Here is a 21,007-nt window from a genome sequence, read left to right on the forward strand (position 1 = left end):
AGGGTTTTTTAAAATTAAAAATCCAAGAGGGTTTTTCCAATTATTTGGAAATACTGGAATACTAAGTCTTTTCTGGGAGAATTTTTGGGGCTTTCCAGATATGACTTAGGAGTTTCTGGGAGTTTACTGAAAAGATGGGGTATTACCAGTAATACAGATTCTCTTTCTTTTGAAGTGCTGGTCATATGGAGTGCTATAAATTCTTCTTCTTTTGAAGTTACCTAACTTTAAGAAAATCCTTTTCGATTTTCAGTGTAAAGCTCCCAGAACTTTTTATGACACTTGTCTAATGGTTCTTCCAGAGGACTCATTCAGAAATGTCTGAACAGATTCGATCCTGGTCCTGCAAAGGCTTAAGGGACTTCACAAGTGTGCAACTCACTATCTGCCTTGATTCTGTAATTTCCTCATTTTAAAAAAGGCCCACAATCTGTACAATACAGAGAAAGTAAAAATAAAGAAATAAAAGTGACCTTGCGGTTTTCACCTGTTGTCTCCACTTGTTGCTGAACAAACCAAATTTTAAGTGATGGAGTCAGTTAGATTGGTTTTAAATTAGAAGATTGTTATTTTTGTCTCTTGAAGCATGTTTGTGAAGCAGCATATCCAAGTTGCTTGTATTACTGCTACAATGCAAACTAGCATTGCAGTTCTTTTTTTTTGCACTGGAATCAAGAGGTGCAATGGAGATTGGAAAAATGTCCTGTAATTGAGTTCTTGCATGTTTTTAAACATCTCTTAAAATGTTAAGTCTTAGTCCTTCAAATGGATAATTTGCTCAACACAGTTATAGTTAGCATAGAGATTTACAAAGTGGAAGTCAGGTGTGTCCACTTGGATCTTGAAGATCATAATAGAGTCGCCTTACATGGTTTTTATATTTATACATGTAGGATCCATTTAAGATCCACTTAGCTTTTCAGGTTAGATTTTTTTTTTGAGAAACTAATAGACCTCCATTGATCAGTATATTGAAAAGGTCAGAAAATTTGGTTTTCAATCCATCAAATTTCCCATTAAAATTTGGCAGCTTGCCACAAGAAGAATTCTGTGATTTAGCTTGTACATGTAAAACTTTTCCAGTCCTTTTTCTAGGACGGAGGTGTACATCACAGCGTGTTCACAAGCAATCTATCAGAAAAACAAGGTTTTCGTAGTCAGGAAAAGTGGTATGCTTTCTTCTCTCAAACTCTGTGTTTGGAGTTGGCTGGGATGGGCTGTAACAGACTGTTTGTTTTAATGGCTGGGAGCATGTGGTGTGTCTTGGGGTTCTTGCGTCACAGAAGTTAGGTGGGTCAGCAAAAATTATGCTCAAGTTTCATTGCTTTCTTCTTAGTTGTTGAAGATTTCTCTCTGAGGCTGTGATTGCTAGTGACGCCCAGATCCAGAGGTTTCCATCTCTTGAGTGCAGGGCTGGCTGTACCCAACAGCCCATCCTCGCCATAGAGGAAGAAAAGTAGCAGCTAGGGTCAGGGCATCCCTTCTTCCTTTCCTGGCTCCTACCCCATAGATACTCCTTATGCAGTTGTCCTTCTTACTCAGTAGCAGAGATGGGCAGAAACAGCTTGTACTAGTCCAGCAATCTGCTGTGATCTTCACTAGTCCCCCATCAGAAATTTCTAGCTTTGCCTTTTTTCAAAACCTTCCATTTAAGCGTCATCCTAGCTAGTTGAGCTGTAGACCAGAGTCCAGTTATGAGCTTCCTGATGTACCTAGTCCTTCATTCCATGTACCAGGTCAGTCACCTGCAACCTTCTGTTACCCTGTCAGTCGCTTTGGGGTCTTTTGATATTTTGGTCTTTTCTCTCAGCCTACCCTCACAGAACTCATGTTTTCCTGGATGTCATCCAAAGACAGAAGACCAGGGGTCTGAGCAAAGCCAGACAGTACACTGAAGGGAGAAACAAAGAGGGGGGCAGCGAGATTTGTTCCAAAACATTGCAAAAAGAGAAAGTTGTGCTCTCATGTTATTGCCATTAGTATGGCTTCGTACATTTGGTCAGCCTGAAAATGTTTTTAAACGCGCCTTTGATGTAAAGATGTGTTCATGGGGATTTGTAGAATTTATCAAATGAAAAATAGACAGTCAGGATGAGATTCAGCTGCAGGTTAAGACACTTGGACGTCTAAACTTATTCGACTAAGACACTTACTTGTCTACATATGCCTGAGGTGGTTATGGGTTGGTTATGGGCCGGTTATGGTCAATGGAGAGACCTTGCCAATGCTTGCAGTGAAGCCTGGAGATGAATTCAGCTCAAGCAGTCACCAAGTTGCTGGTCAGCTCAGTAGTTTTATCCTCTTACTAATGCTGGCTGAATCATCTTGGAGTATGAGGGAGTTTGGACACCCAAACAGTGTCTTAATCTGGAGCAGAATCCTTCTCTCAAGGAAGGATTAGTCATTTGTTGGTATGAATATCCCTTTTAAACTATTTCGAGAGATTACAGAATGTATTTGTAAATAAAACATACACTCTGGGGCATTTAATGTATATTTAACTGTTCTTCTTGTAATCCAGCCTTTTTTAGATCTACTCTTCCAGTTCTGCCACTGCTCCTTGTTCTGTCTCCAGTGAATTCATCTAGTTGCGCAATGGAAAATAAAACAACTGAAATCCATGTGAAGTATGAGAACATACTAATTCACGACATCAATGAGCTGGTAGGTAATAGCTCTTGGGCTTTCAAAAAAATGTTGATTATTTTTAGATGATAGAAAATATTAATAAAAGCTCTAACATTAACACACAAGAAAAGACCAATTTAAAACCACATGTTATCCTGGAATAGTGGCTTTATTTGAGGGGGTGTGACAATTTAGTCTCTAAAATCTCTGAAATCTGTGGATGCTGCCTATTTGCATGTACGAATACTGTGATACAGGTATTTGTGCCTGTGCATCATGTAGGGAGACACATGTACCATTTGGCCATAAATAGGATGATATATTGAATTAAAAGGTACTCTTTTCTAAAGTAATTTCATGATTACTTCTGTTTGTATGTTTTTATCAAAAGAAGAAAACATTACACAACTTGTAATTTGTTCTACTAATTGTAGACTTCTTGACTAAAGTTTTATGTTGTCCATTGAAAACAAATGCATAGAGGCACAAAATTCATATGAAAATAAAAGTTCCTTTTTATTTTACCTATTAATAATCTTATTTAGCCAATAAAGAATGAACTTTTCTAAATTGGCAAAACAGTATCATAACAGTTTACCAATCTGTGCCCAAAACCTACCTTCCAACTGTTCTTCATGAATTATTTATTAACAATTATATTCATCTGTCAAGATTTTCATGGGAGAAAACACCATAATTGGATTAGCAGAGCCATTTCCATGAAAATGGGATTTTTTCTGACAGGTTGTCACTCAGTGAGAATTCTGTTTCAGTCTTAAACCAAGATGTGTTTGCACAAAATCCAAAATTGTATACAGTGCTTTTCCAAAGGTGAAATCAGAAGCCACTGTATTTCTTCACTCTTATGGTCCACCACTATTCTTCAGAGCACTATGCCAGTGGCTTCCAACCTTCCTCTACCAAGACACATCAGCCCTCATCTGGAAACAAAATACTTCTAGGGTCACAGAATGATCATTTAACATTCTGATCATGTTGTGTTTGTTGAGATTATGAAGAGAGAAAGGTACTTCTCTGTAGATAAGTGACCTTACCCTGAACAAGGCACCAAAGTTGGAGAAAATATTCATGGTCATATTAGAATACACAACTCTTCCCTTCAGTTTGTTGTCTTATTGCTGACAAAGACGAGTATCTCCTACAGAACAAAAATAAACCCTCTTGGTGAGCAGTTACAGGATAGCTGACCTATCAGAGAAAATAACATGACAGAAATAAGAGCCTTTGGGAAGCAGATCTTGCTGTCTTCCTGTGGTGGAGAGGCATGAGGTGCATCCCAGCTCCACTCAAACTGCAGGGTCAGGGAGGCTGGAGGAATTTCCTGGGCTGGAGGTAGCAGTGGTTTGCCACTGCCCAATTGTAGGATAGAGCTTGATGCAGTTGGTGCCTTATGATGTCATCAAGGATTTGAATGGAACAATGCCATTCTTCCAGGTACATTTTGAAAGTACTTATCTTTTCTTTTCCTTTTTTTTTTTTAATTGTAATTTTTTAATAAATATTATGGAGGCTTTTTTTAAGACATGGAGTTTTTTAGGAGACTGTATGAAAATGAAGTTATGAAAATAAATAAATAAATAATGAATTAATGTTTGTGAAACTAATGGGAATGTACTGAATTCTGAAGCTTTTACTTCCTAGAACAGGCATGTACCAGTAACTACTGCGCAAGTTTCTTCATTTTTCTATCTTTATTTTTCCCAGTTTAAGAGAGATTCATTTGTCTTATTTGTAAAGTCAGTGCTGTGTGGGTGATAGCAACTGCCCACTAGGCACTTCCTTACAATTGCAGAGCCAAAGTCAATAGCTTTCAGTCCCTCATCCTGATGTTTGAAGCAGTTATGGAGATTACTAGTGGGTTACATAGTAGATCTCTGTAAGGTAATTTAATTTTCACTAATGGCTTTTCTGAGGTCCAGATTTCCCTTAGGTTGGTTTAGTCACAGCCAATAAACTGTCTTCATAAGTGGTTACTGTGTGTTATACTAAAGGTGATCTGAGGAAGCCAGTGGGAATGGGTAAATCCCATAGCAGTTAGCAGCTGAAGCTGTAGATATATAGGTTTCAGGCTGATTACTTATTTGGTTATTTATTTATTTGTGCAATTAATTATTTTTTTATAACTTTTGGTGCTGTGTGACTGCAGCAAAACTTCACTCTGTTGTGGTGCAAGCAAAGACATGCTTCCAAAATAGATTAGCTTCCAAATGTTGTTGGTTTGGCTTTTTTTGTTTGATTTTATTGGGTTTTTTTTGGTTTTCCAGTCAATATTTGACTCCGTAAAGTCTTGGTTTTGAAAACACTTCCTGGATGAAATTCTATTTATCTTGAGTGACCTTCTAAAATATAGACACTGTTTCATGAAAATATACATAAAAACTTTAGGAATTAAGTTGTCTAATGTGTTCATATAGACGCCTAAGTGAGGAGATCTAACACAGTATTGTCATGAGCTGCCTTTTTCAAAGCCTTTCTGGTTGCATTGGGTTATATGGATACAGGTTGAAGAAGAAAATGAAGCTTTTGTTGAGTCGGGTTCCATTGACATCTTGATGACAAGTGTGAAAGTAAAAGAAAAAAACAGCAGAGATTAAACCATTGATAAAGATTGTAGTCACACAAAAGGAGCAAGTGATATTGCTTAAGCCATATTCTGTTAGTACATAGCAAAGTGAGTGCTGTAGCTGTTTAGAGCCTGGGTCATGTATTATGGAGATGAACATTGACAAACATTGTATTTAATGTATTCAATGTTAAAATTCAAGAGATTTAAGATTTAAACATTGCTGTATGTTTCAAAATTGCCGAAGAGCAAAGTAATTTGATAGAATATGAAGATTTAAATTTAACAGATTTATGTCCAGTTCTGGGCTTCCCCATACAAGAGAAATAAGGAGCTGCTGGAGAATGTCCAGCAAAAAGCTGTGAAGACAATGAACAGACTGGAGCATCTGTCTAATAAAGAAAGGCTGAGAGCTGGGACTGTTCAGCCTGGAGAAGAGAAGGCTTAGGGTGATCTCATTAATGTGTATAAATACCTGAAGAGAGGGGGCAAAGGGTACAGAGACAGGTTCTTCTCAGTGGTGCCCAGGAATAGGACAAGGGGCAGTGGGCAAAAACAGAAACACAAGTGGTTCCCTCTGAACATCAGAAAATACTTTTCATTATGAGGGTGAGTGAGCACTGGCACAAGTTCCCAAGGGAGTCTACATCCTTGGAGATATTCAAACCCCATCTGGACGTGGTCCTAGGCAACCGGCTCTAGGGGCCCTGTCTCATCAGCGGCATGGGACCAGATGGGCTCCTTCCAGCCTTGGCCATTTTGTGATTCTGTGTGATTCTGTGAATACCTTTAGACAGTGTAGCTGGATTGGGGGTTTATTTTCCTGCTTGCTGAGGAAGAGCTCAGAATTGTACACTAACACTGCTACCCTGACTGAGGAGATGCTACAGAACGATTTACTGTTGACATCACTGGCTGTTAGGCAGAAAACTTCCTCACTTGATTAAAAGTACTTCCATGTCTAAACATATACGATATTTTACAGGTAAATATATCTGCTCAGAATCGTGACAGGTGCTGCAAGAACAAAAACCTCGAAAATATCAAAGTGTTTTTCTGCAATGATACTCAGGTAAAATTTAACTTCTCAGAATTTAGAGAGTATAAAATCAAATGAGTTCTCTGTACACTCCAGTCCCTGAAAAAAATATTGTGATAGAGAGTAATATAGCCTTTTAATAGTCAAATCATAATATTTCAGGTTGTTCTTTTTTATGACTCTGGAATCACAGAATTTGTGAAGAAAACTGATATTTTTAAAATTAAAATATTAAGCAATTCCATATCCAAGAAATGTGGATTTTTTTTTTTTCTACTATAAAGATTTTTCTGTACAAATAGTACAATGGAAATGGAATTAAACATTAAAATTTCCCAACCTCTGTTTTTATTTTTCTACAGAAACTTTTATTTGCTAAGCTTTCCACTTCAGATCTGAAAGCTTTAAATAATAGTTTGGGCACATCTCAAATGGTAGAAAGCACAACTGTCAGCTGTTGCTGCAGATTTTATCATGACTTGATAGGACTGACTCCAAAAATCACTTCCTGTTTTCCTAACAGCCTCAATTGATTACATTATGGTTGTGATTTCTCCCTAACATCCTTATGCTATTATTATTACTACTACAAATTGCTTCTTTAAATATTTTGAAGACATGGCAGGTACATTAGAGTACTTATGTGTTTTATTGGAAAAGATTAGCACTATGAAAGCTAAAGAAACTAATGGAAATTGATGGAGGTTTTTTTTTTTTTAAGACAAACCAACATTGCAAAGAATCAATGGTGCAGACCTTTCAGGACATATTCTTCTTTCTCCCTTTACAGGAAATAGAATCACTACAGAGCATGGCATGCAACATGCTCAGATTCTTTCATAAGCAAAAAATCAGCAAAGCCTTTAGATGGAAAGCAGCATTCGTCTCATGTGGGACATTACAGGTTCTGAAGTGCAAATGTGAAGGACACAGAAAAGAAAAAGTAAGTGGTAATGATGTTCTACAGTTTATTTTACCTATTTGACTTATTGCTTAGAGCTATTCAACACAGACTCTCACATCTACCTCTCAAAGGTACAACTGCCATACACGTTATATGCAAGAGGAATTTTGCTCTGTATAGCACATGTCTTATCATAGACATTAAGCCCAGTGCAAAGACTAAGTAAAACAATCCTCTGGAATTCTATGGTGAAGATATCTACTGTGGTTCAGTACTGAAATACCTGAGTTAATTCTCCAGTAAAAGACAAAGGCCAGACTTGTGCAAAGAAGGTGTTTAGCTTCTCCAGTGTATAAAATCATAGTTGTTACTTCTCATTGGGGTTCTACCCTAAGAGTAATGTTTAATCTGGTTTGTTTTAACAGTTAGGGGGGAGTTTGTCTCTTTTCCATAATCTCTTTGGTCTTTATTTTAACTACAGTATCTCAAATTCAATAAGAACAGTTAGGCATGATAATAATTAGATTTTTAGCCATTGGCAGAATCTTCTTTTTAATGTGTCACTCAAACGTAGCACAATTATCTACAGGCTACCTTAGTAAAGGAAGACTGTTCTTTTAAGTGTGGCTCAATGTTGCCTATTGAACACAAAAATATTAACCAACATCAAAAAGTTTCCACATAGGCACCATAGGATATAATGCTTAAATAGTTGGATTGAAGGCTGCATTTAACTCATTCTTTTACTCATTGAAATGGAGAGACCCTTATAATCTGGGACCAGATCTTCAAAGTAATGTTGGATGATCTGCTTAGTCACCTGTGCTGAATCCACTGTTTGCCTTACTTTAAAAGGTATCCCAGTCAAAGTCATAAAGTCAGAGTGTCACCCTTGCAACTTCTACCTAACCTCATGGATGCCTGTTTTTATTTTGAAGACCAATTAAAATAATTTAGTATAAAATTATGAGTAGCCATTAAATATGAAAAAGGAACCACAGTAGTTTTTTTTGGTTAAGATCCTGAATACTAGGCCACAGCACCAGCCCCTAGAACAAGTCTGTCTTGTTACACCAGTCTCAACACATGCAGTCAAAGTTTGGCTCACAATTTAATTGGCTTTATTTTCCCAGTCCTTCAGATAACGGAGGATAAATTTTAAATCACTGATAGAGGACATACATGATCTCAGTTGGACACACTGGTTTCAGCTGTCCTAGTTTGCTGTGTGTTAAAGCCATGTTCTCCCAGTCCCATGGGCAGGGGTGGCAGCAGGGCTCTCTTCAGAGTGAAAACATCAGGGTGATGCAGGCTGTACTGCCATGGTTTGCTTTGTGAGCAGCCCAGCTTTCTGGCTTACCATGCATGGTACCGGCATTATTTATTGAAATGTAATGGAATGGATTTGTTTTAAAAGATGCCCGTAGGAATAGAATAAGCAGTCCTCAATTAACAATACAATCTGTTCTTTTTCAGATTTGTCCACATGTAAATGTATTTGGTAAAGAAGATACAGAGACAGGTGAACAGTCCAGAAAGAAATGTAACCAAGAAGTTTGTGAACTGAAAGAAAATATATCTAGCCTTAGATCCTGCTGGAATAAATTTGAAAAAATAATTTCCAGGTGATTCCAGGTGAATCCTATTCTTTTCTTTTGAAGTGGCATTACTTGGTACCTTTGCATTTTATATGCATTCTTCAAGTAACCTTGCTCGCTTATATAAACACTTTATGCCAGAATTCTGATGGAAAGCTACTGTACCTTGTTCCTGGAGATGGAATAAGCAGAAACGACTGAACAAGCTGCTGAAGTCCAAGAAGTGGAAATAAAAGACCAGCATGTGAAACAAAGAACTCTACAGAAGGCTGTGTCCCACCTTTGTGCTCTGGAAACTACTTTGAATATTCTGATTTTTCAAGTAACTTTATAATACCATCACATGAAAGCAATCTATTTACATGTCTACTGCAATTTATAAAATCATCTTAGAAGCTGCAGGTGAAGAAAACAGTATGGAAAAGTAGCTGGTTTCCTTATACCTATGTAAAACTCATCAAGATCCAAAAGTAACAATCTATCAAAGCAGCAGCTAATCTTGAGTATGTTCTGCTGACATAGAAGTGTTTTCAGTGTAGGTCAAATGGTCTGCTAACTTATTTGGGTTTGGAAAGAGCAGGGAAGAAGTCAACTTTTTGAAAAACTTAGAAAGGGTACTGATTTCTGAGAGATGTAGCATGCTTCTGCTCTCTGAAGTAGAGGCAAGACAGCAAGTCCTATGGAAGGCAAAAGAGGAGAGGCTTGAATGTAAGTTTGTTCAGCTGACTAGCAGCACTAGTCCTATGAATTTGGTTAACCCATAGTTAGCTGCAGGAGGAGCTAGAATTTCTTAGCTTCGGATTGTGATTTGTTATATGCAATTATTTTATATAACGTGTTTTAAGATGTTAGACAACCATGAATTAAAATGTGTGAATATTGTCAGAGAATAATATATTGGCATTTAACTAATAAAGTGTTCATATTTAATTTTGGATAAATATAAGTATTTTTATAGTTGTTTATAACTCTTTTGCAGTTTCTTACTTTGATATTATAACTCCTTTGGTAATAAAATATTTGTCTTATATGGAATTGGGCTGTTCGGTTTTTGACCGTCACTACTCCATTTTTAGCTTTTTTTCACAGCCAGTCATTAAAAGCACAGCTGGTAATGTAACTTTCAGCTGTTGGGTACTTCCCCTCTTAAAATACGTGTTTCTTAGCTGCTTGTAACCTGGCCAGTTTAGGCAAACATTTCCATACCAGCCACCTGCCCTGGACTAAATACTTTGGGAAAGCTTTAGCTAAGCCAGCCTGTTTCACAGTAAACCAATATATAACAGTTTTATCTGTGCTAAAAACATCTTTCTGCAGAACTACTCTGAGAAAATTTTGGTATTCAGAACAAACACCTGAAAAAATGGTGGGATATACTTCAAACTGTTCAGTTGACTGGAAACAGCACTTAGCCTTATGTATTTGACTGGAATAAGACTGCTGTACTGAATCCATGAGGGAAGAGGTTGAGAGCAAAGCAAACATGTCATGCTTCCCTGCAATACACCCCTCTATTGGGTCTGGCTGAGATGGAGTTCATTTTCCCATAGCAGCCCTCACAGTGCTGTGCTCTGCATTGGTAGCTAGAAAGATGCTGTAGCACACCATTGTTTTGGCTACTGCTGAGCAGAGCTGGCACAGCATCAGTGCTGTCTTTTGACATTTCCCCTGCCCATGAAGGGTGTGGAGGTGGGCAAGATCCTGGGAGGGGACACAACCAGGCCAGCTGACCCAAATTAGCCAAAACGATATTCCATACCATATGGCATCAGCTCAGGTATAAAAGCCAAAGGAAGGAGGAGGGGGGGGCATTTGTTATTTACGAGGTTTGCCTTCTGGAGCACCACTACAGGTGCTGAAGCCCTGCTTCCCGGGAAGTGGCTGAACATCACTTGCTGAATAAATCTTTTTTCTTTCCTTGCTTGTACACATGCAAACTTTCGCTTCTGTTTTAGTAAACTGCTTTATCTCAATCCACCAGTCATTTGTCATCTTATTTTCTCTCCCTTGTCTAGCCAGGAAGGGGAGTGATAGAGTGACTTGGTGGGCACATGGCATCCAGCCAAGGTCAACTCATCACAACCCCCTCCAGCCCCCATCTATTTATGGTGACAGTGAGGTAGGAGTGATAACTTTGTAAAACTGTGATTGAGACTTTCACATATTCTCTTTAGCTCTTCATGTAAGAGATTGCAACTTTAACTCCAAACACTTAAAAAATCCAAAGCCAACTCATAAATCTTTTATGTAATGGGGAAGGGAAACATTTCTGACTATCATACTGCAGATAAATGAATGTAACCCCTATTGCAAGGACTTCTCTGGAAATCCCTTCCTCTAAAGGGACAGAAAGACAACCCAGGAGATTGAGGATTCAAGTGGTCTCTGAGACTGAAGAACAGTGGTTTTGGTTTTCTTTGGAAATTTAGGAACAGTTGAAAGCCAAGATTTATTTCCTAATAACCACTTGGCAAGAAAACAGCAGTGTGAATTAAAACAAAAACACACATGCAGCAATAGCTACTACAAAATCGAAAGTTAAGTCAGCTTAAATGACTTAAGCAGCAGCCCACAACTTAAAACTTGAGGCAAATAAAGCAGTTTCAGGACTAATGTGGGGGAAAGACCAAGGGTAGATTCAGAACAGAAATTTAAACTGAGTGATTAAGAAATCATGGATTTTTTTGTGATTACTTCTCTTAATAAATATCCTGCCTGTCTGATTCTTGTTGCCAAACTTCTTGAGTCACCATTTACATGCAAACACTAACTGCTAAATGCACTGACTTGTACTCTTTGTTCTCTTCTATTTGAATCATAGAATCAGCTGGGTTGGAAGGGACCTCAGAGATCAAGTCCAACCCTTGATCCACTACCACTGCGGTTACTAGGCCATGGCACTAAGTGCCACATGCAGTCTCTTTTAAAAAATCTCCAGGGACGGACAATTCACTGCTTCCCTGGGCAGCCCATTCCAATGTCTGACCACCCTCTCGGTAAAGAAATTCTTTCTAATATCTAACCTAAACCTCCCCTGGCACAACTTGAGACCATGCCCTCTTGTCTTGCTGGAAGTTGCCTGGGAAAAGAGACCAACCCCCACCTGGCTACAACCTCCTTTCATGTAGTTGTAGAGAGTGATGAGAACCTCCTCTGGTCTCTCCTGGAATTACAAATATGGCAATAAACTGCTTTGCAGGAATGGGCAAAGGGAAAACTTGCATAGTATTATCACTACCACGCCTACCTCACTACCACTTTCATTTATATGTTTATTCATTTATTTGGCCACAGCAAAGTAGTAATATGAGTAGAACAAAACCATGATTTAGAAATACCTAGAATTTCTGGGAAGCTATTGTTGCCTTAAGGTTTTTGATTTTTTGATTTTTCTAATTTTTATAAGTTTTAGAAGTAATGTAGGAAATGTAGATTTTTAGAAGCAGCTGCATTCATTCCCTCACCCTTTAGCACAGTAGCAACACAGATACCCAACCCTCTTACCCCATTCCATGTTCCCCATATCAATTCCCCCTTAAATTCCATTTGGCATATTTAGTCTTCTTTCAAGGTAGGCTTTCTTCTGTTTAAGGACATCTCCTCCCTAGTGTGAACTGCAAGATACGACCAAGAACTGGGTGACTGCATGTACTCTGTACTCCAAAGAAGACCAAGATGATGAAGAAAAGGGTCCCAGGACGACCCCAGACCCAATTCCCAAGGGGCAGGTCAGGGGTAAAGGCCGACGGGTGGATAAAATCAGGGATTGGACAGACAGTATTATAAAATTGTAACACTGGATCAGGAAGCTGCGCGCGTCTTGTAACCCCATTGCCTTAGAGGCATCATTAAACCATCCCTCACCTTAGCTCCAAAATTAAGTTGCCTCGGAGTTTTTTTTCTCCCTGAGTTTTTTTTTAGGCATCAGTATCAAGGGAAAAAACTTAGATATTTAAATTAGTAAAAAAAATTTGAGCACTGTTGTTACAAGAGGTTCGGGTTTGAGACCATCTAAGGAACGTGAAGGTGCACAAGTTCATGGAACCTGTTGCGATGTATCTTGTGGGTTCTGAAGGAACTGGCAGAGGAAGCCTCTAAGTCACTATCCATCATATTTGAGAAGTTGTGGCAATTCGGTCTCCAGTATCTGGAAAAAGGGAAGCATAACTCCCATTTTTTAAAAGGGAAATAAGGAAGACCTGGGGAATTACAGATCAATCAGTCTCACCTCAGTGTCCAGAAAGATCGTGGAGCAGATCCTCCTGGAAAGTATGCTAAGGCATATGAAAAATAAGGAGGCGATTGGCATCATGTCTGACAAATTTGGTGGCCTTCTATGACAGGGTTACAGCATTGGAACAAGATGTTCTTTAAGGCCCCTTCTAACCTAAACCATTCTACGATTTTATATAGGAAAGCAGCAAGGGATGATTAACCCGTGAGTAAGATACGGTTGCACATTTCTAACAGCAAGAATGAAATACATGCTCTGTGGTTCATGAGCAGAAAGAATTTCTGGTGCTTAGGAAGCCAAATCAAGGAAGGCCACTGGAAGAGAACATTCAAATACCAACTTTACACCATCAAAAAAGTGTTTACAGCTGTAGCTCTTAAGCAAAAGATGCAGGAGTAAATTTCTCCTGTCTGGTTTTGCTTCCTTCCAATTCCACCTCTCTGGCTTTGTGCTGAGCAAAAGATATGTTGGCTTTACAACACGTTTCATTCAACAGCTATTTAGGTTTTTATTGGGATTTTTTTCTTCCTGCTGATTAAAATGTGCATGGTGAACCAGAATAAAGAGGAAGGCAACATGACAATTATCATAGAATCTCAGCAGTGACAACAAATTTTGTAGACTCCTGGCACATAAATGAATTTCATAAAAAATGAAGGGAAAATGTATCTGCCTTCCTCCAAAGCAGATATGGTGAATCACAGAACGTCATAGAATCATAGACAGGTTTGTAAGAGACCTTAAAGATCATCTAGTTCCATCCCCCCTGCCATGGGCAGGGATGGTACTCACTAGACCAGGTTGCCTAAAGCCCCATCCAGCCTGGCCTGGCCTTGAACACTTCCAGGGATGGGGTATCCACAACTTCTCTGGGCAACCTGTCCTGGTGCCTTACCAATCTCACAGTAAAGAACTTCCTCCTAACATTTAATCTAAATCTCTCCTTTCTCTTTAGAACCATTCCCCTATGTTCTGCCACAGGCCCTCGCAAAAAGTCCCTCTTCACCTTTTTTGTAAACACCCTTTAGGTACTGGAAGGCCACAATGAGGTCTCCCCAAAGCCTTCTCTTCTCCAGGCTGAACAACCCAGCTCCTTCAGCTTGTCTTTCAAAGGAAAGGTGTTCCAGCCCTCTGATCATATCTGTGGCCCTTTGGACTCACTGCACAGGTTCATGTGCTTTTTATGTTGTGGCCCCCAGAGCTGGATGCAGTACTCTGCACACTGAATGGCAGGACACACTTCTTTTGATGCAGCCCAGGACGTGGCTGGCTTTCTGGAATGCAAGCGCACGTTGCTGGCTGATGTCCAGCTTTTCATCCACAAGGACCCCCAAGAGCTTCTTGGTAGGGCTGCTCTCAATGACTTCTTCTCACAGCATCTTGCACTTGGACTTGTTGAACCTCACTGGGTTCCCCTGGGCCCGATTCTCAAGTTTGCCCAGGTTTCGCTGGATAGCATCCCTTCCTCCTCTTGTGTCAACTGCACCACTCAGCTTGGTGTCATCTGCAAACTTGATGAGGGTGCACTTGATCCCATTGTCTGTGTCATTGACAAACATATTAGAGAGCACCAGTCCCAAAACAAGAGTCCTGAGGGACACCACTTGTTACTGGCCTCCACCTGAATAGGGAGCCATTGACCACAACTCCTAGGCTGCATCCACCCAGATAATTCCTTTTCCACTAAGTAGTCTACGCTTCAAATCCATCTCTCTCCAAATAAACAAAAGAGCTCAATAAGAGGAACTCATTGAGAGTAATGAAAAGAGGAATTTGTTTCTATTCATCCAAGTCTCATCTCACCAGTAAATTTAAAAACCCTATTCTTTGAAAATAACAACTAAGCGGTTCACTCCCAGCTACCAGCAGAAGACAGTGGATGGTCCTCATATCAGGTCTGGTGTACCTGAATAAGGCTGAAATTATATCACCTACCCCTACGTTATGTCATTTAAGACAATATCGCATTTCACTACAAAAATTTGTGCATCACAAAAGGTTTTATTAGCATATTTGCTTTATTGTTAACAAGTGGCAAATTAGCATTAGGTGCTGATTTACATTTATTAATTAAAACAGAACTGACACTTTAAAATAAACAAAATGTACTGAATAAAATGCAAACAAACCCAGGAATTCTGGCAAAAAAAAACCCCCCGGACGGTCGCATACACAAATATTTAATGCACTGAGGGGTAAGGCAAACATAATAAATGCAACGCTGACAAAATGAATCACCTCAAACACATAAATGAACACATTGTTTAAAAACATGGAACATCAATAAATAAACTTACAAAGATAAACATATTAAGTGTCATATGAGGGATGAACACCAAGAATTAAAGCAATCTTATAAAGTAGGTGTTGTAACAGTCATAGCATATTCAGCACTCTACAAATCCCACCCAAATCCATTCATGGCTCTGCCAGAAAGCCAAACAGAAACAAAGAACTATGGTAAACCATGCACTCCTATTTAGAACTTAGGTTCAATATTCAGCTATATTAAACTGAATATTTGATTTGCTGACTCAAAGTATTATGTTCAAATTGGGGAAATGTGATTTCCCTACCGATTATTTTTGTGAAGAAAAAGCACTAATTAAGAGCAAGTTTGAAGAAGCTGTTTTCTGGCAAGATGAAGTGGAATGGGCCTAAATAGAATCCTCCAGAAATGTGCATTCTGGAATGACATAACACCAAAAAACCAAACCCAAAACAAAACAAAAACCGAACTAACGTGCAAGAGTAATCTCTTATACTGTGAATACTGCAAAGAACATATCAACCAAGTAACTACTGAATACAGTTAACAGAGTCTTTTACCTAGCACTTCTTCCAACAACACAATTAGGTCACTCAAATCTTAGTCAGCAAGTTGGAGAAAAGCCCCAACCAAACCAACCAGCAGCAAAATGATCACAAGTTGGAATAAGCTGTACTTCAAAGGCAATAAAAACTATTTTCACCAGAGTCACTAAAACCAATTTTACCAAAGATAAAAATTCTACCCTGTCATACAACCCATATAATTATTCATAGCTTAGTCAAACTGGATAGAATTAAAGTTGCAAAAAGTGCTCTTAGAAATCACAAATTTGTCAGCCAAGATTAAAAAACACTCATAACGGATTTGTTCTCTGCCCATATACAAAGTCTATGTGATGGAAACCAGCACTTTTTGTGAGCTTTGCAATACATAGAGAATACCACTTAATTTTATATCTAGACTAATTACATAGCCTACATTAGTGTGCACTGACACATACCTTGTTTATTAGCATTTAAATACTGCCATCATTCTTCCTTCCACTGATTTGGTAAGCACGCATCATGAAACCGCTCTCTTTGCACACGCTCTCAGCTGTGGTGGTGAACTCGGAGCTAGTAGTCTCTTGCAGATGACAGAGAATCTCCATGACACAAAAACTGGGTCAGGTCTTAAAATTTGGAGTTACCATCCTGAAAACCTGCGGGATGCGTGTCTGCACTTGAGCAGCTGCTGCTCTGGCACTGCGAGAGAGGCTCCACGCTGGAGCACCATGGAGAGCTTCCCCTGCTGCACTACCCTCCCACCCGGGGAACCCTCGGGTGGAGCTTTCCCATTCGCTCCAGGGAGCTGAAGGACTCCTGGGGAGTTCAAGGGCTCCTCGAGTCTCTTCGGCGAATTTGAAAAATTCTGCCTAAATGTTCATTTCATAGTTACAACCTGAAATGGCAGTGAAGCACCTCCCCATGCCCACTTCCCTGCATTGCTGTGTGAGACTGATGGTATTATCATCCATATAAACACATACTTTAATTGCTGTATATTTAGGGATTCCAGTTCTGAAACTACCTAGGGTGTGAGTATCATGCATAAATATAAATCTGTGTAGGACACATCATATAGAGATTAAGTCTTACGCTGTTTTTACTACTGAAGCTAGTATTTTTTGTAACTCCATTGCACTTCTATCAGCATAGTTCCAATGATCCTGCATTCCTGGCACAGAGAGGTCCCTTGCATAAGAGATAATCACAAAAGTACAATGAGAATGCAAACTCCCTCAGGTCGAACCTCAAAAACAGCCTTTTCCTCATTTCTTTAAATGGAATTTTACCTTTTTTTTTTCCTTCAATGAATGGAAGAACCTTAGTAAGCACATTAGGAAGATATAATGGCAGACAGTAAAAGAAAAGTCTGCCATAAGGTCAGACAATGGTATAGGAATCATTAAAAGAATCACATCAATAAATTTCACTACAAAATAGACAGTGCATAGTTCATGTTTTTTCCTCCCATGGAAACCAAGGCATAAAGGTGTGGGGAAACCTAGGGTAAGAGGATTTGGACTTAGATCACTAATAAATTAAATTTGGGAACTCTTGACATGTGTAATATACTAAAGATTCAAAATTCAAAGTCCAACTCCCTTAACATTTCTTTTTCTTTAAATATATAACAAATTTGTTCCCCATATTCACTTCTGCAGGGGTATTATGAAAACAAATCTGCTGTTTTCTACAAACATTTCACCGAGATGGAATTACAATAATCTGTGCTGATAACTTGTGTAATACAGGCTAGGGTCTGTAACATCAGTGACTTCAGAAATCTATGCCATTCAGTAACAAAACCACTTGATAAACAGGAAACATACTGGGCCTCTGACAGTCACTCTACAGTAGCCAACTGCACAGTCAAATATCATTTCATTGTCTGCTCATATTTACTGTAGATTCAAACACACACACCCATTATCCAATGTTACTATCAACAGTCAATTATGCTTCATAGACCTTCTTTTTAAGGTCAAATTAAACTATCGGTTTTAAAAATCATTTTTTCAGTTTAGGTTAATCTCCTGTGTAGTCCTCGTGATAAATCATAGAAGTGTAAATGAAGTAAATGATGTGCTACTCCAGTAATTTACTAAATGCTGCACTGAAAGCAAAGAATTACACAAACAACTCAAAAGGCAAAAAATACACTAACTGTATGGGGATTGATTTGAAACTGGGAAACCTGCCACCTACAATTCAAAAGAGAAACAATGTGTTTTTTCTACAGTCATATTACTCCTGGAAAAGCTGAAAGGCATTAGTGCCGTATTAAACATTCCCTTTGTAGAAAGTGGTAAAACGCATTTTCCAGTGGAATCAACTGAAAATTCACCAAGTCAGAGTAGATTCACTAAATGATCAAATCTATTCTGGACTGGTATCTTTGCTGATGGACTCTCGGCTTGCAATAGTTCAGTCTGCAGATCTCTGTGGCCCAAGTCCAGGGGAACTTTTCCGAAGCAAGCTTTTCTATGCAAAGGAATGCAGAATTTCCGTTCTTCCAAGTCCAGATATGAATATGTCACAATAGAGATCCCAGAATCTAAACTACTTAGAAAATAAATTGGCCTAGTCAGTTCTAACTATCATTACAAGTCATCCATCCTACCATGCTCAACAGCCATCTTACACCAATTATAATAACACTACACTGAATTAAGGATAATTTCTAAAAATAATTTTGTATAAAAAGTGTAAGACAATCATTTAACTAATTCTAAAATATCGATAGTTTGCGGCCTGCAATGTGACTACATCAAGACTCTTAAATCTCTCATCCTCCAAGACTGGTATGTGCTTTGAAGATATTTTTCTTCAATAATGTTTTCTTCTAAATTGGCCCCATTGATAACAATCACAGTTTTTGAGAATGCAAACAATGACCATAATACTATCATGGAACACTACATTCTATTTTTCATAAGCTACAAAGAAATTACATGAATTGATGTTAATGGTGTTTGTGAGCTGAAAGTATTCATTTCTAACAAAATGTGATGGTTTGAAACTCCCAAGAAGACTCCACACAAAAAGAGTGTATTTACTGCAGCAAAGGCACAGTTGAGTTGCTTCAGATTGTTCTTTTACGCATTATGAAGACGGTGCCAAGTACTTCAAAGCAAAACTTCACAAAACAAAATAGTACATTAAGATACAAAGTAAATGATTCAGCTTGTGAACCCAACAACTTTCAGAGTCTGACCCTTCTTCCACAAGAATTAATGTGAAGTCTGTTACTGATTTCAAGAGGTTGCTGTTCAGAGCCCAAGAATACATAAAATTGCAGTAAAACCCATGTCAGGTATTGACACATAAAGCTATGAAGCACAGCTACTCTACTACTCCATATGTAAGCTGTGCTATTTTCACAGGAATAAGAATAAAAATAGTCACTATTTACATCAAGTTTTACTGCTATAATAACATACATTTTTATGGAACAATTTTTTTTTGGTATTGGATACATCAAGAAGGCTGTTTTCAAAATAACAGTTCAACATTTAGGTAGGATAAACATAGACTTCATCTTTCCTTCAGGAAATGAGGGAAGAGAAAAAAAATGAGCAGTACCTTTGGAAACAAGACAAAGACATGAAGCACGACACTTTTAGATATGCTAGTCATAGTGGAGCACAGGAGGAGGAAGACAAGTATTTCTGAACAAAAGGAACTTAAAAAAATGAAGATATTTGCCCTTATAAATAGATAAAAATATTAACATGTTCTTCTTGAAAAACAGAACATGAAAAGCCAAATCTTGCCTTTCTTCTTACATGCAAAGAAAATTCTCAGGTAGTCTTTTCACGTTGATTCTTTAAAAAGTCCTAGGAAGTAACTGGAAAGTCCAATTAGGATATTACTGTTAGAGAGTTTAAAGATCCAGACTTTTGACACTATTAATTTGGAATTTATAAGGAGTTGCTCATGTTGTTTTCACTTAGAACACAGCATCTAAGTTACTGTCACAGATGAAGGAAACACCTCCACAGAGAAACTTCTGAAGCCCAAGTTCTTCATGGCTAGTTCTCTATGGGTAAGTATTACCCTGCATATGTGATTTAAAAAAATCCTTTGTCTAGTTGGCTTTACAAAAAAAATGACATTGAACTACTTCTGCTACCTAGATTACTTAACACATCTTTACCTTAATTTTAAAGATTTCCAACAGAGAGTAAAGAGTATTTCCTTGAATGGCACAGTCTTAGTAGCTACTATTTTTATATACAGTATATATATTCATTTATAAATAAAACTGTGTAACCAGAAGATTGCACTCAGAAAATTACAAAATGATGTTTAGACATGTTTGCAGCATGAAGTCAAACTGGTTGGAGTGTTCTAGCTTTCCATGCAACAGTACATAGCAGATGCTTCCAATTTCTCATTTTCTTTTTGCTTTTAAGGATATGTTCACACAACCATTCTTCGAATTCCACACTCACAGCAAAACTTTGCCCACTCCACTGGATACCTTGTTCCACATTCATGGCAGAACTTTGATAAGTGTACAGGTGAAATTCTTTCGCTGCTTTTTGAACTTCCTCCATTGACTGAGGATGCACAGTCTCCACTGTCACATCCAATTTTACCGTCAGACCTGAAAATTCCCAGATAAAGAACATTCTCTGTAAGTCAGTTCAGTATAACTTGATGTGAAATTATTCTAACCTCTGCAGTGAATTACAGTTATTGTTGCTGTAATTTTCATGCATACACTTCCTATTTACAGTGGTATACCTTATAACTCTACCCTGGCTCCCCTATGGATCTCCAGATACCCACCTTTCCTGCAAGAAAATGAAAAATCTCAAAGTTCTAGGAGCAGGATCAAATATTTGATTCGCTAGTTAGATTAAATGCAGTGCTTTAAAACTTAAAATTTAGCTTGTAAAAAAAAAAAAAAAGGCTAAAACAGCAATACAATTTTCATCCTACCCTTTGAAAGGGCAGGCAACAGACAATTTGTGTGCTTAGCATGGAGATTTCATTCAATTTCTACTGAGAGAATATGTGCCTATTTTTTCAACAGCTCCTAAGAGGTTTTTGACAATTTCTAACACGGTCTTCTGTGCACATGTGAGACAGCTGATGACAAAGGTGTGCTGGTGTGCTGTGTGATGATAAATATACAAAACATATTGAGTAACTTAAACATGCCAAATAACATTGACCATGAGTTATCTATTTGCTG

General features: G+C 38.3%; 2 protein-coding genes across 4 annotated transcripts in view; one reads left to right on the forward strand and one right to left on the reverse strand.

Annotated features, from left to right (window-relative positions):
• The window catches only part of ZC2HC1A (zinc finger C2HC-type containing 1A), a 59,924-nt gene that overhangs the window by 10,083 nt on the left and 28,834 nt on the right, over positions 1-21,007 (reverse strand). For 2 of the 3 annotated variants that reach the window (XM_018079168.2, XM_025895671.2), the window contains one exon: positions 14,980-20,413. In XM_018079168.2, coding sequence (XP_017934657.1) covers positions 20,227-20,413 — 187 coding nt within the window. In that variant the 3' untranslated portion in view covers positions 14,980-20,226. Of the gene's footprint in view, positions 1-14,979; positions 20,414-21,007 lie in introns of those variants that run through there. The other variant, XM_018079160.2, reaches the window with a different exon arrangement.
• On the forward strand, positions 2,201-9,752 carry LOC103762785. The gene is made up of 6 exons (XM_018074242.1): positions 2,201-2,279; positions 2,489-2,664; positions 6,198-6,284; positions 7,042-7,194; positions 8,632-8,790; positions 8,895-9,752. The coding sequence occupies exons 1-5, from the start codon at positions 2,201-2,203 to the stop codon at positions 8,782-8,784; spliced, it is 648 nt and encodes a 215-aa protein (XP_017929731.1). The 3' UTR covers positions 8,785-8,790; positions 8,895-9,752.

The sequence above is a fragment of the Manacus vitellinus genome, unplaced genomic scaffold (genome assembly GCF_001715985.3).
Source record: "Manacus vitellinus isolate BGI_N305 unplaced genomic scaffold, ASM171598v3 scaffold_1_pilon, whole genome shotgun sequence".
NCBI classification, from domain to species: Eukaryota; Metazoa; Chordata; class Aves; order Passeriformes; family Pipridae; genus Manacus; species Manacus vitellinus.

Coding starts and splice junctions, on each gene's coding strand:
- LOC103762785 (XM_018074242.1), top strand. CDS start 2,201: ATGGTCAATGGAGAGACCTTGCCAATGCTTGCAGTGAAGCCTGGAGAT. Junction 2,280..2,488: donor AAGCAGTCACCAAGTTGCTG/GTCAGCTCAGTA, acceptor TCTGGGGCATTT/AATGTATATTTAACTGTTCT. Junction 7,195..8,631: donor AAGGACACAGAAAAGAAAAA/GTAAGTGGTAAT, acceptor GTTCTTTTTCAG/ATTTGTCCACATGTAAATGT.